Source organism: Sceloporus occidentalis, unplaced genomic scaffold (assembly GCF_023333645.1).
Source record: "Sceloporus occidentalis isolate IW3139 unplaced genomic scaffold, rSceOcc1.0.p SCAF_99, whole genome shotgun sequence".
Taxonomy (NCBI): Eukaryota; Metazoa; Chordata; class Lepidosauria; order Squamata; family Phrynosomatidae; genus Sceloporus; species Sceloporus occidentalis.
This window is the reverse complement of record NW_028317079.1, coordinates 1,370,339-1,384,762: the sequence shown is the minus strand read 5'-3', so window position 1 is coordinate 1,384,762 and position 14,424 is coordinate 1,370,339. Positions and strand designations below refer to the sequence as shown.

The following is a 14,424-nucleotide window of genomic DNA, read 5'->3' as shown; positions in this document are numbered from 1 at the left end:
AGGTATATTTAAAATTTAACAGTACCAAAGCAGAAAAGGAAGACTGCCATTGACAGCAATCATTTATTTTCCGTCTTTTTTTTCTCACTTTTACTAAAATCTTTTAAAAAGGTGACTTAATCACCTAAAACATTTTTAAAAACCATGTTAATGTTGTTTTATATGAATGAACAAGAAAGTCTATAATACATATATATACATATTATTTATGTGGGTATACTGAACACACAAATGGGGTCATATTTGGGCAAACTTGCTAAAAATGTAAAAAAACGCAGATCTTTATGCTTGAATTGATGAATTCATGTGATTTATTGTCCTAAAATTGTGTTAACTCATTTCTTTTTTGTAATAAACGGTGTCTATTATGTTTAACCAGCATTTGCTTGACATATTTTAAAAAAAAATTGATTTTTGGTCATATATTAAAAAAAATATTGTAAATGTTGCGGAACAAGCAGGAGCAGCTGTGATATGCTTCATAGGTCAGGCATTTTGCATAGTTCTTCATCTTGTAGTCTGTCCTTCATGGAGTCATGCATGCTTCACTTATGTCTATAGAGTGTAGAAACAAATGCTGCCACTACTGAGAATCAGAAGTTCATAATGTGTGATCCACATCTCAAGTATCTCTCAAATACCAGTCTTATGCTAAAAAACCAACAAGTAGACTACAATTTATTGTAACATAGTAGCCATACCTATTAATGTTGTTGCTTGTTCTCTGACAGGATCTGCTGAATCCTTTTAAAAACCATATGGACATAGTCAGACATGTTTACATTCATAATCTATCTATATATAGGTATAATTTCATATATGAACAAATTCTTCAAAAGTCTTCTCTTCCTTTTCCTACCAGCGACAAAATCTCATCTTGACAGCGCCTTTAACCGTTGTGACAGCTGTTTGCTGATGCTTTTTTCAACACTTCTGTGTGCCACTTATCTTTAATAAATATTTTTCTCCCTTTCCAGGGGCAATTTTTGATGAATCTGCCAAGAGAGATGATGAAGTTTTTCGCATGGCAGTCGCCGACCTTAATCTGAATGAAGATATCCTGCAGACAGAAAAAATCACATTTTCTGTCACATTTGTAGATGGGAACAATCCTTTCCAGGCTGTTCAGGAAGGTAGGACAGTTGTTAATTCTGTTATTATCCCCAAACTGTTTCAAAAATACTTAGAACAAGGTTTTGAAAAAAAAAAAAAAAAAAAAAAGTATGGTAACTGGTACACCATTACAGATAAAGATCTACAGTAGACAGTAGATGCATGCTCTTGTTCTGTGAGACCTCTAAAGAGATATGTTCATGAAATAGAACCAAATGAAATTACACTTTGCCATAGATAGTTTTGGATTGTATTCTTAAGTGTATTCTTATGTAAAAATCTCTGACCAAAGTTAAGACAAAATCTCAACTTCTATGTATTTTAGGTTTATTAGTACACACACAGCACTAATGGATGATAGAATGTAGTAACAAAGGAGCTTTACTCTTTGTTCTTGATATGATGTAGGACGAACAAACCTTCATCATTTTATACCCCTGTACAATATCAATTAGTGTATATATTTTACCATATGTGGGCAGTATTTGAATATTCCTAATCTTGATGGACAATTTATGTAACATCCTAGCATTTCAGAAAGGACGCCGTAAATTATGTTCACATCATCAGAAAATGTTTTCCTAGCACTAATGTTAATGTATGTAACCTGATTATATATGTATGTATATATATATATATATATATATATATATATAGACATAGAGTGAGAGAAAATTAGCATGATTACCTATGTTTATGATTTTACCGATTTTATCTGTTGATTTTTTTGCTATTTAGCTCTATATTAAAAAAAGGGGGGCAGATTATTTTTTATTTTTACATAAATGTATGCTTTTGTTTATCCTCCTACTCGAGTATTTTGTAGGCAAGTCAAACATTAAATATTTAGGGAGTGTGGATGAAATCAGGAGAGCAAATTAAAAAATGTGTCTTTAAAAAAAAAAAACACTCTAAGCATTTCCCTGGACTTCTTTTTGGGGGAATTGGCTTTGCCTGGAACATCTCAGCTAATTTGCAGTTGGAACACTACTGTGGTTATGTTATGAAAAGCAATTCTGGTGCAAAGTGATTCAAATCAGTAACAACATTCCATTGGTTACTATGGAGATTGACCCTCATTTATAATGTTACTCCAAAACTTCTCTTTATACATAATCCCCGATGTCTCTAACACACTAATTTGACTTATATAGCCTGGCAAACACAAAACAGTAATAAGACCAAGTTTTATAATTAGGCAGGAAAATCAAGTAGGTGATTTAGCAAGTGATTGTATAATCAGGTTCAGCACACTGGCACGAGCAGTTTGTAAAAAGAAACACTATTCTGTTCCAAGATAAAAATGTATCAAATCTGACACTGATCTGATAACAATTTTATAACAGTTCAGACTGCAAAAAATAAATGCCTACTTGTGTCCTTTGGAATGAGATATATATATATATATATATATATATATATATATATATATATATATATATATATATATATATATATATAAATATATATATACAGTACATTATCAAACATATTTACAATATGTTTAGCATAACCTATATTCAAATTATTTACCGTTTTATACTAAAACTAATTATATTTAGTGAACATAATATCCATGACACACACATTTTTAAATTAATTGAATAATTAAATTAAAGGCTCCTTTGGATATGCTTTAAGGAAAGCAATAATTGTCCTTATATGTTTCCTTGCAAATTATTATCAGCAATTAATTAATTGCAGAACTTTTTTTTTCCAGTGATGTCTATTATGGGCTAGGGAAACCTGTCAACCATATTCTTAATTTGTGCCTTATTAAAGTAATCCTAATGAGCTACTCAGCATATGTGTGATTAGGCCCCTATAATGGAAGTATAATGAGGTGCTATATTATATGACATGAATCATATAAACTTCCTAAATCCGGCCAAAATCTATATGAATGCAGATCATGATGTCAAGAAAATATTTTAAACCATGTATAAAAAAATAAAAATCTATATAAAATAAAAGCATATATGTTTGTACTATATGTTTTGTATATATATATATACATATAGTTTATTACTTAAGTTATTATAAAATTATAGGGCTACAAAATATGCAAACTAGAATATTTATGTAATAAATGTTTGAGATCATTGTATATATCAAAAAGAACCTTTGCTGTAGGTTATGGGGGGCGGAAGCCTTTTCCAAGCGGAAATGCTTTTATGGGGAAAAGCGTTTACAAGGTAACTACTTTCCTGAAGGTCATATATCAAGGAGAAGGGCTTTTTTCTCAAACATTAATTCCTCATGGGTACGCCAAATAGTTCCCTACATTGTGAAAGGTGTGAAATGCTAGCATGAGAAATTGTCTTTTTCAATCTGCCTAAATGATTCACTGACCTATTTAAGCTTAAATGTGTATAAAAAAAACACCCTAACATATTATAACAATACTTTTTTATGTCTGTCATCTCTATAATTTGTTTGGGGGTTTTTTTTCATTAATTTTTTTACTGGAATTCATCATTGTTTGAAATGTCCATACAGAGCAGAGACAATGCTTTCAGAAATAATTGGTGATTCTGAATATTCTTAATGGGAAACCAAGAGTCACCAGAAAGCTTCTATGTACCAGCCCTGAACGAAATTGTTCTGATACTTGCCTTCATTGTACCCCTTGTTCTACCATATCTAAGGCCATCTTTAGGATTTTGTAGGAATACCTAGGGTAACTATGTTTTTGTCTCCCCCTATTGGCATGGCTGCACAATAGACATTTTTATTGTATGTTTAAGCCCCATACAGATCTATCTTACTTTTCACTTTGTTTCAGCTTAGTAATAGTCTAAAGTGTCACAATTCAATTCAGTTTCTACAAAATCAAAATTTGGGTAAAACTGTAAATCTGGTAAATCAGTTCACTCGTCCTTTCTGATTAATAGCATCTTGAACAAGGGATGTGGCAATAAATGAATTTAACTGAACAGGTTGTGTGCCAGTCTATTTTCCTTCTTCCAAGACCAATTACGAAATATTGATTGAGAAATCCTTTATCTGGTTAATACCATGAAACGCATTTTAAAGGAAATGAGACATTTCTTGATACACTCGCACAATGTTGAGATTCAGATGACAATTAATAGTCTGTTGTAGCTGCAGTGCTTAAACCAGTTTCAATGGGTTTTTGTGATGTATACTATCTGTTTTATATATGTGTATGCAGTGACTTTATGCATACAAAAATGCCTTTGCACTAGAAGGCTTCTCCATTAGTCTTATGTATTCTTTCTTGGTCCGCTTATCCCCCTATCCGCTACTGGCCTCTCAGAGCACTTCCATAAAGGGCAGAGCATCTGCGCATACCTTCTCCATCGATTGGAGAAATGGGGGAGAGGAGTCTATCCTGCCATAGCTTCAACCTTTCGCCAAAGCACTCCAAGAGGCCAGAATAATGCATCCTCGGGTAAAGAGAGCTGCTGAAACGCTTCTCTTTCTACAAGGATACTTCTGCATGAGAAAGCGTGAGCGGGAGGGAAAAAAAACAAAATACAAAAAGAAAATTTGGAGCTCTCTGCTTTTTTTTATTTGCCTGTTTTATTGGGGTTCTTTCTTGTTTTTGGACATTTGTATGAATTTGAATTTTAATAAAATTTGCCAACTTCTTTAATTCGTACAAATGTCCAAAAACGAGGAATCTGAATGCACAAATCTGGTGTCAGGACTAAAAAACTTTGAAGCTTGAAAATTCACGCAAGAGCAAATTACAATACGTACATTTTTAACAGCACTTCATTTTAATATTTTAATATGCATTCGTAAAAAAAAGAAGAAAAAAAAACAGAAAATGATCACTTACCTGGTGTAGTAGCTGCAGCCCTGCAGCTGCAGCTGTGCTCTCCTCCTTGAAAATCCAAACTTGATTGTCAGTGTCATGAAGGTGATCCCCCTGAAATCAATGGGAGTGATTTATGTGCATTAGCCCAGGGTATAACTGTTCCCCAAGCAAGTACTGGAGCTGACTGGAGGGAAGTATTTCACATGCAGGAAGATCTCCTGTACTACAAGTAGCCAGGTGGGGAAGGGGGGGAATGCAAACAGGGGATTTGCAGAATACCCCATGCATTTTCGAAGCAAACACCATGAACATTAAAATGTCTATGATGGTTGGCGTTTCACTTCAGTAGAAAAAGAAAAGAGTTTTGTTGTTTTATGGTAATAAACATTAATATAGTCTACTTATTCTATGGCACCATACGTCAAGGTAAGATAAATAGCAAATGTTTAAATAAGTGGGTTATGTGTGTAGTCAGATATTTGTCATATAGTAAGCTCGGTTGAGCAGTATCCTATTAACCTGTTGTTTCTGTAAGTCAAATTGTTATGTTTTTTCTACTTGTTATGTCCTGTCTACCGAGTGTGCAGCACTACGGAATATGACGGTGCTATATAAAACAATAAATAATAATAATAATAAAAATAATATATATGATTGACAATGGCATTTGCTTATATCCCAAGTTTTTACACGACTTCTTAAATCATCTTGAATTGTGCGTATTTTTCAACTAAATACAATCTTAAAAAATGGTTTTACTTTTATTTCTTTTCATACAAATATCTTTAAAATTAACTTTTCTGAATGTAATTGGATATACAACAGTTTGAGAATTTTTTAATCAATAAATTAGAACCCATTAAAAACAGCCCTAATTATTTTGTGCACCATTGAATATCATTGTCTTATTTTAACATTATGTTTTCGTCTTATTCATTTTAATTGGCTCGCTAATGATAATATAATGGACATTTACCCTTTTCTACTTTGAAATAACCCCCAAATGATTCAAAGGCTTCCTGTACTAATTTGCTATTATATCTACCAGACACTGTACTGTATAATGATTTATGACCTAGCACTCTATTAAACATTAGTAGCGTATTTCTTGGAACAATCTACCACAATTAAACTTACATTTTCCTTAGCAAAATTTCTTGAAGGTATAAAACAGATAAACAGAATTAAACTGTGATATGTGTTTTATTTTTGGAAAATCATTAATGATATGAATCAACCTTCTTCCCCCCCCCCCCCTATCAATATTCACATTAGTAATAAGACAACACCATTGTTTCTGTAATCAGAGTGCTTTCTTGCTTAGAATACTGAAAAAGGGTGGTTTTATGGCATGTCAATCATATGCCGGCTAGATCCTACAAGGAATATCTGCAGTTAATCAGATTATGTTAATAACCTAACCATTACTTCTCAAATGGCTTCTACATTGTACATCCCTTGCCATACATCAGTGTGAATGCCATGCAATTTCTTTATATGCTCTGTATTTATAATACAAAATATAACGATCACATGTCATAATTACATGTCATAATTCATATGTTGGATATCAAGATATTATGCCTTTTTGAATGATTTGAATTATATTTATTAATTTGTTCTTGCTTCCAAAATTGAGTTTTTGGTTTTTTTTAATTTGCATTAAAAACATGTCATAAATAAGGAATAATTAGGATATGAGCAAAAATGTTATTTAGCAACACATAGCTTGCTGATTGGATAGACTTCCTTATTATTGGAAGGCAAGTTCATTGTGAAGTGTTATTCTTTTCTGATCTAAATTAGCATAGTATGGCAACAGTTCCATGCTTTTAATGAATTAATAATTTGCATTTTTAATGATTTCCAAATGGAAGGATAGCATAACTACTGCGTATCTGGACTCTGCAACTTATTGGCAATTTTCTTGGCAATAGTATTCCAATAGCAAAAAAAGCTTTTAATGTTTTCCATATATTCCGCACTGTCACAATTGGTGCAAATATTCCATTACAGTAAACTAACTTAATTATTTGAGGTTTCTGCAAGAGACTAAAAAGCCATACAGACTGTCCAGCCATGATGCATGTCTACTGTTAATTAAGCCCACGGATATGTGGTTGGCTCAAGAAGCATGGAACTAACTTCATTACGTTCTATCAAGTATCTACCTTCAGCATTTACCTTTCAGATCTTTCATTTGGGCATTCCTTGTCTTGCAACAAAGAAAAGTAATCAGAAGCAATAGGTTTTGATGGCACATACATTATTGGCCCATTCAATTTGTCTGTTTTCTGTCTCACTGCAAATCATTATTTCTTATCCATGCCAAGCACTCTTGAGTAACACATTTTTGTACCAATTCCTTTACTGCAAATATGTCTTTCAATATTTGAAGTAGTTTTCATATAGGTTATTCTTGAGGTAACTTTAAATTAATTCTCAAACTTCAAATCACATATTCTCGCTCAACTCCATTTCTAAAAGTCAACGTAATATAGTATTTTCCAGAAAATTTACCTGGCGCAAATACTTATCTTGTGGTACTATTTCTATACACGCTTTATATCAGAGTGTCTAGCCATTAAATAGTACATAATAATATGTGACCACTAAGTATTTTATTTTAAAGTGTGGATTTTAAAAACAAAAGTTTTGTGGTAAGTACAAATCCTGAACTGTATAACAATATCAGATAGCACGACATTGTTCAGAGGACAAAATGTAACATTGTTTTGCAATTTACCTCTGCTTGCAAATGGTCTGTCTCTACTATAGCATGTTCTCTGAAAGTTGTCTGCCACATTTTTTAGAAACAGGTTTCAGCATGTGCTGCAATTGAATTTAGTAAATTAAAATGCTGCTCTCATGTCCATCCATTCTGAAAGCAAATTCTACTGATTATGATTGATTGTGGGATATCAAGCTGCTTATTGAATTTGTCATATTTGCCCTCAAACTGCTTGTCTATACCATCTGTGCCTCCAAACAGCTTGCCTGCGTTATTTTTGCCACCAAACACATTGACTGTGCCATCTTCCCCAAACAGCTTGTCTGTACCCCTTTTATGTACCATATATGCACCCAAACCGCTTACCTGGGCCATCTGTGTCCCCAAACAGCTTGTCAGTGTAGGCAAACAGCTTACCTGTGCCATCTGTGCCCCCAAACAGCATGTCTCTGCCCCCAAACAGGTTGTCTGTGAGGATGAGGGGACAGGGAAATGAATGCACCACTAACATTAAGGGAAATTGATGAGGGAATGTTAGCACTTAGAGAAGTTCAGTTTTGGAGAGCTTTAGGAAATGAACAGACATCCAGTTAGAGACGGAGGCAAGGTAGTTAGTTACACAGTCTAAGAGAGAGATCTGGAGAGGATACGTAGCTCTGGGTGTCATCAGCATACAGGTGGTATTGAAAGCCAAAGGATGAGATTTGTATGCCAAGTGAAGTAATGTAAAGGGAGAACAGAAGTGGTCCTAGAACTAAGCCTTCTGGTACCCCAGCTGAGAGGGGGGGGAGTGCTACTGGAGACACAGATGCTGAAGGTATGTTCAGAGAGGTAGGATGTGAACCAGGAGAGAGCAGTGTCACGGAAACCAAGATTGTGAAGAGTTTGAAGGAGAAGAGGGTGGTCCACCGTGTTGAAAGCAGCAGTCTAGTAGGATTAACAAAGAGTAGTGGCCCTTGGACGTAACAGTGAGTAGTTATGCAAAGGCAGTCTCAGTAGAATGTCAAGGGGCGGAAACCAGACTGAAGTTTCAATCAAGAAACTTAGTTAGGTATAAACAATTATTTCAAGGAGCTTGGAGGTGAGATGAAGTAGAGAGATGGGAGATGTGACTTCAAATTGCATTCTTTTGCTGGTAACTTGGAAGTTGTCAGTAGAAATAACCATTCACATGACGATCACACGACCTTTAGTGAATAGATCCAAAGACAGAACCAATGCTCCGAACATTTCAAATGGCCATATAAGGACACTTTTGTTTTAGGGGGTGTGGCTAAAGGAATGACTGGGGATAGTGCTTTATGGAGACTCTCTATATCACATGGTGACCTAGCTCTGTATGTGATTGAGGAATATATCTACAGAAAGGATAATGTGTTTTACAATTAAACTGGCAAAGCTATTTTCTGCTTAGGGGAAATAAGGGATCAGCGGGATTTGGGTCTCAGTTAGGGACTGTTGCTCCTAAAGTGGGACACTTGGATGTTACCTTACTTCAAACTGCATTAACCCATATGAGAACTGACAAGGATCCATCATATTAACAAGATGTAGAGTGCCAAATGAAAATATTAATGTGGAACTAAAAAAAATAATGTACATAATAACATGTATTGAATGTTAAAAAGGATGTCACAGTGTGGGAACTAGTCAAAATTGCAATCAAGTGAGAACACCCACAGATATTCAATTACATGTATAATGAAAGGAGTTCTATGCACCAGCAGGACATCACTTTTCATAGACAGAACCCTTAATCAAACATCCTTGAATCAAAACATTCAATCCTCAAACCATTTTCAGAATAGGGTTCACAGAATAGAAAAAAAACATACACCATCCTGAACTCAAGTGGCAATACACAGAAAATAAGAAATATTATATTTGGCAACAAATCCCTAACCTTCACACAGCCCTTTCTGGCTAAATAAATGAAGGCTATTTTGTGTATAAAACTGTGATTATTTAAGGAGCATGAGTTTGTAAGTTGATTTGTTGATAACCATAACTATAAGACAAATCAATGGGATATAGTCTAATAATAGGATTCACAATTATTATTAACCAATAACAAAAACAGATAAAAGAACAATTATTAGTATTGTTCTCTTTCATTTCAGGATAGCTCTTTGTTAATGCCTTATAATAAATACATTTGAATTATATCACTACATTGAACCTGTTACCGGAAGATAATAAGCAAAGCTTTTCTATTTTGGGTTCCTTTTAATCTTTTAGTGACAAGTGAATCTTTGTGTGATCAATAAGGGACTTGTTGACCTTAGTAACTTATGATATTATGTTTTTGACATATTTTTGGAGCACAGTGGTATTTTGTTTGGGACCTTCATTGTTCTTTACTGGTTGATAAAGATAATTAACTTATTCAAGAAACTGCTTACGGGAGGGGTCCAGGAGGGACACATTACTACTACGAATTAAAGAGATGCCAGTGTGTGCCATTGAAGCACCTACTTCCTATCAATTGGGATACAATTTGATTTGTGGTAAGGCATGCATGGCAGGCTCTTTGTATGTTGTTTCATAGGGTAGAATAAAAAATATCCCTGACCAATACTGGTGACATGCAGCACAATGCACCATTACACATTCATTTCTTTTACACTTGAGAGGGTAACAAAATGTAAAGAGTTCTCTGCATTTAGATGTTATAGCTTTACGTAGTAAAGTAATACAAAATTCTGAATTTTCAGATGCCTAAGATGGTCGTACCTAGAGAACTACACATTATTCTTTGTATTGTGGTTTTTATGTCATGTGTTCCGCTTGCTTTTATATATTGCAAATATTCACAATGGTTTCAACTATATTGAAAACAATAATAAAATCTTCTTAACAGGCCACTCTGAACATGTTTTTTTAACATATCTGTGATGGGAAAACACTTGGCAGCAAATCAAAAGTTTTTTCCTTAGCTCTAATGGGCAGTCATTTGTAGTGTAGCTCTAAAGTAATGAGATACAAACCCATAAATATATATTTCTACAATATTATATTTAGGAGAAATTAGGCTATCTCCTAGACAATGATATGGATTTTGCAGCTTTGGAATTTTGAATACTCAAGGCCTTCATTTGCATTCTGCTCTGATGCCTAGCAGCTTTTAGTGTTATGGATATTAACTTTTATAGATGTCATACATTTTTATGTTAATAGTTCAACTATATAGGGAAAAAGTATTGGGCTCTATATTTCATTCTCTTGTAGGAACTAAATGACATTATTTTTGACCACAACGCTCAAAAAGAAGAATACATTATTATGATTTGATCTCATTTTATCCTATAAAACCAATAATCTTACCTATTTTCACACAAATCACCACATTATGTAAATTAAGATGTGCTAAAGGACTTCTCTGTTTTTTGATCTAAAAGTATGGTTATGCCATTTTAAACAGAAAGTTCTTGCCATACAAAAATGCTGGGTCCATACTTTTGTACATACATTACAGGACAAATATACATACTTGTATGTACATGGTTTTACCCAGAGTCTCCAGGTGAAGCACTGCATCTCAGAGTCTCACGGTCACTTTCCTTCTTCTCCAGGAAAATGAGAAGTGTTTAGCCATGGCAACTTCTCCTACTACTACCAGCTAATAAAATAATATCCAGAGCTGCCCCTCCCTCAGCTAGCCCCAGCCTCTACACATGGGTAGCCTCACCCCTTGCATGGCTAGCCCCTCACCCATGAGAAACCTCTTCCATAGAAAAGGGAACATTTTAGGCCACCCACCATGGGAAGTTCAGAAAGCTGAGAGTAGTCTTGTACAGATAGAAAGAGCAGAATGCACAGAGCCAAGCACCCCCTCCCTTTCTGAAATCCTAGTATTTCTGATTACCAATGCTTTTGGCAACTACTCACTAAATTAAGCCAGGTATGTTGCCACATACAACATGAAAGTGGTGCATTAATATGTGTTTCAAGCAAGGATTTCATATTTTGTTACATACTTAGAGTAAACTTGTGTAGAGATACATTTATTTTTACCCCATATAAATATCTTTCTTTATCTGATTGTAAAATTGTTGATATCCATCAAAAATAGGTTTGTTCATATTTAAAAGGCACATATAGATTAGCATTTAATAGTGCTGAGCCTATATATTTCCAGGCTTACAAAAAAGTTGATTCTGCTTAAAACATGGTGCACGTTACTACACGTATTCTATTTGCATGATACCATACCACCACGTATTTAACAGTTTGCAAAAAACATCACAAAAGTATAAGAATGCAAAATAAACCAAAGACCAGAGCTGATGACCATAACAGCAGCTCCACTACCACCAATAAAGACTTCAGAATTGGTCTGTCCCTGATTGGACCTTGGATCAGTCCTTCTAGGCCTCCATGTGACAGGAACAGGAGAACTCCAGACATGTTGGTTTTGTCTGTGGCACTGCTAAATAATCTTAATGAAAATTATTGAGTGGACAGGGGATTTCTACTTCAGGCAGGTGGCTGGAGTGACTCTTTATGCCGCCCCCAGTAAAGTGCCCGCCTAGGCAGAAGATCAAGCATCTGTCAGGAGGGTTTGCAGGCACTGCCTGGTAATATGGTGATTCATCAAAATCTATGCCATAGAGTACCTGAAGGTAAATCCAGTTCTCACCATCTATGTGTCCTAGCACCAAGCCTTCCTTTCTAGGTACCTACTAGAAGAAGAAAGGCAGTGAGACAGTGAGAGGAAAAGAAGCATTAAATAATAATTTAACATTAGAAAGGCACCACATATTAACATGCATCAGGTAACGCAAATTGGTGGTTTACCATTCATTATTAATCCTTTTAAAATAAAATTATGCATTTTTTCTAGGAGATTAAAAAAGATAATTGTATTATTATGGTAGTATTATTATAAGGCTTTCAGCGAAGTCCATTTCTGTTTTATTTCTTGTAAAATGGTATATAGGCACATGAGGACAAAGCATCAGTAGCAAAATGATTTATGGCATATAAATTATTAATAAGAATGCCCCCATGATGTATTTCCTTCTTCTTAACTCATTGGTGAAAACTACATTATGTTCTTAGTCATGCCAGAAATGGAGCAGGATGAACCCATTACACTGTAAACACCGAAGCACCACTGGCCAAATTAATATATTGCAAATTAAACTAACCTTTATCCGAAAAGTGTTGAAACTGTCCTGACATGTGATGAAAAAGCCAGAAATAAAACAGAATCCAGAACATTTTTTCCATGGAAAAGGCATTACTAAAAAAAAAAAGATAAAAGAATCCATACAGGTTATATGCAAAAATCTATAACCGTTTAGGTGTTCGAAGAAACTGTTAGTTAATTAGAGTGTAATATATACAAACCAATTAGTTACAATACCACTTGTATTGGTATTCCTTTGAAAAACTAGCTAATGTTCAATGTTACTTTACGAGTTCTCCACAGGGAAGAAAAAAAAAACTACTTGTAATGTATATAGTCAAAGAGGACAGCACTGTATCACAATAACTGCGAAAACAGTCCAGAGTTCACAGACAATTAAGATCACATAACAATGTCACTGTTAGCTGTTGTGAGTTTGAACAACATTACCTATTTTCCTTGAGTAATGACATCTTCGGTACAATTGAAACATCCAACTTTCTATCTGGTAACAGCGGCCAGCTCTGTGTGAATCCATCCTGACATTCATTCTATTCATTCTAACACTGCAGCCGGAGATTCAGCAATAGAAGAACAAAATCTAGTTCTGAATTGCAGGGTTAGATTCAGGAAGCAACTTTGGAACAATTTTGAAAGTTAAGTGTTCGCTTCAAGTAATATCTCACAATCTAATGAATGTTCACCTATGATTGGAATAGGAAAGTAATAGTCTAACGTTAAAATGTTATATGATATTAGTGTAAATATGGTATTGATGTCTGGTACAAAAAGTGTATGCTTTATGCTGTATCTAGCTTGCTATTTTTTAATCGATAAAAGCTTAGTGCGACATGTAGACTGTCCCAATTGGGTGTATTTTTGGGGGCTGGAAGATATTACAGAAGAAAAAATATAATAATAATAATAATAATACATTATTATTAATATTATTATTAATATTATCCCTATTATTCTTGTTTATGTTACAGTGTATATCTGTTGTGTTTAATAAAACATATGACATATATTGCAAATATCATCCCCAACATATTCTAAATATTATGGATTATTATTAAATATTATTAATAATATTTTAATTAAGTGATTTGGGTTTACTGGTTAAAATTTAATCTTCAACAGCTGGAGAAGCACCATAACCTGTGTTATAAACGGAATGAGAAAATAATTATGTTCTGTATTTTATGATCCTGTAGCCACAGCAATATATAAAAAAGACTAATGATTGAAATATGTCTTTTGTTAATAGATTCTGGGTAGGAAATGCATAGTGAAAAAATATAAATTATGGTTTATAGTTTAACCAGTGTAAACTGAAGACCAATGTGTTAGGGATATTAATGGGACAAAATAGGCAAAACCAATATTTTGTCACACACACAAAATAACGACGCTACCAAATATTGTAGTACCACATCCACAATATTAATTTAAGGAGATACCCTATATTTTATCTCCGATCGCCGAAAATTATAATTCAAATTAGATAGATATCGCCACGATAGTCAATCAAAAATATTTATTTATTGTGAATACAATTTATAAAATCTATGTATGAGTCACACAGTGCATAATACAAAACACAACGTTCTTAAAACATGTCAAAATTGAATCAATTTAAATACAATATATTATCGTTAGTTA

General features: G+C 33.9%; 1 protein-coding gene across 1 annotated transcript in view; it reads left to right on the top strand.

Annotated features, from left to right (window-relative positions):
• Positions 1-536: 536 nt before the first annotated feature.
• LOC149284097 (glutamate receptor ionotropic, delta-2-like) overlaps positions 537-14,424 on the top strand; it is a 425,155-nt gene continuing 411,267 nt past the window's right edge. Inside the window, exons 1-2 of the mRNA XM_089497148.1 lie at positions 537-564; positions 978-1,133. Coding sequence (XP_089353274.1) covers positions 537-564; positions 978-1,133 — 184 coding nt within the window. The remainder of the gene's footprint in view (positions 565-977; positions 1,134-14,424) is intronic.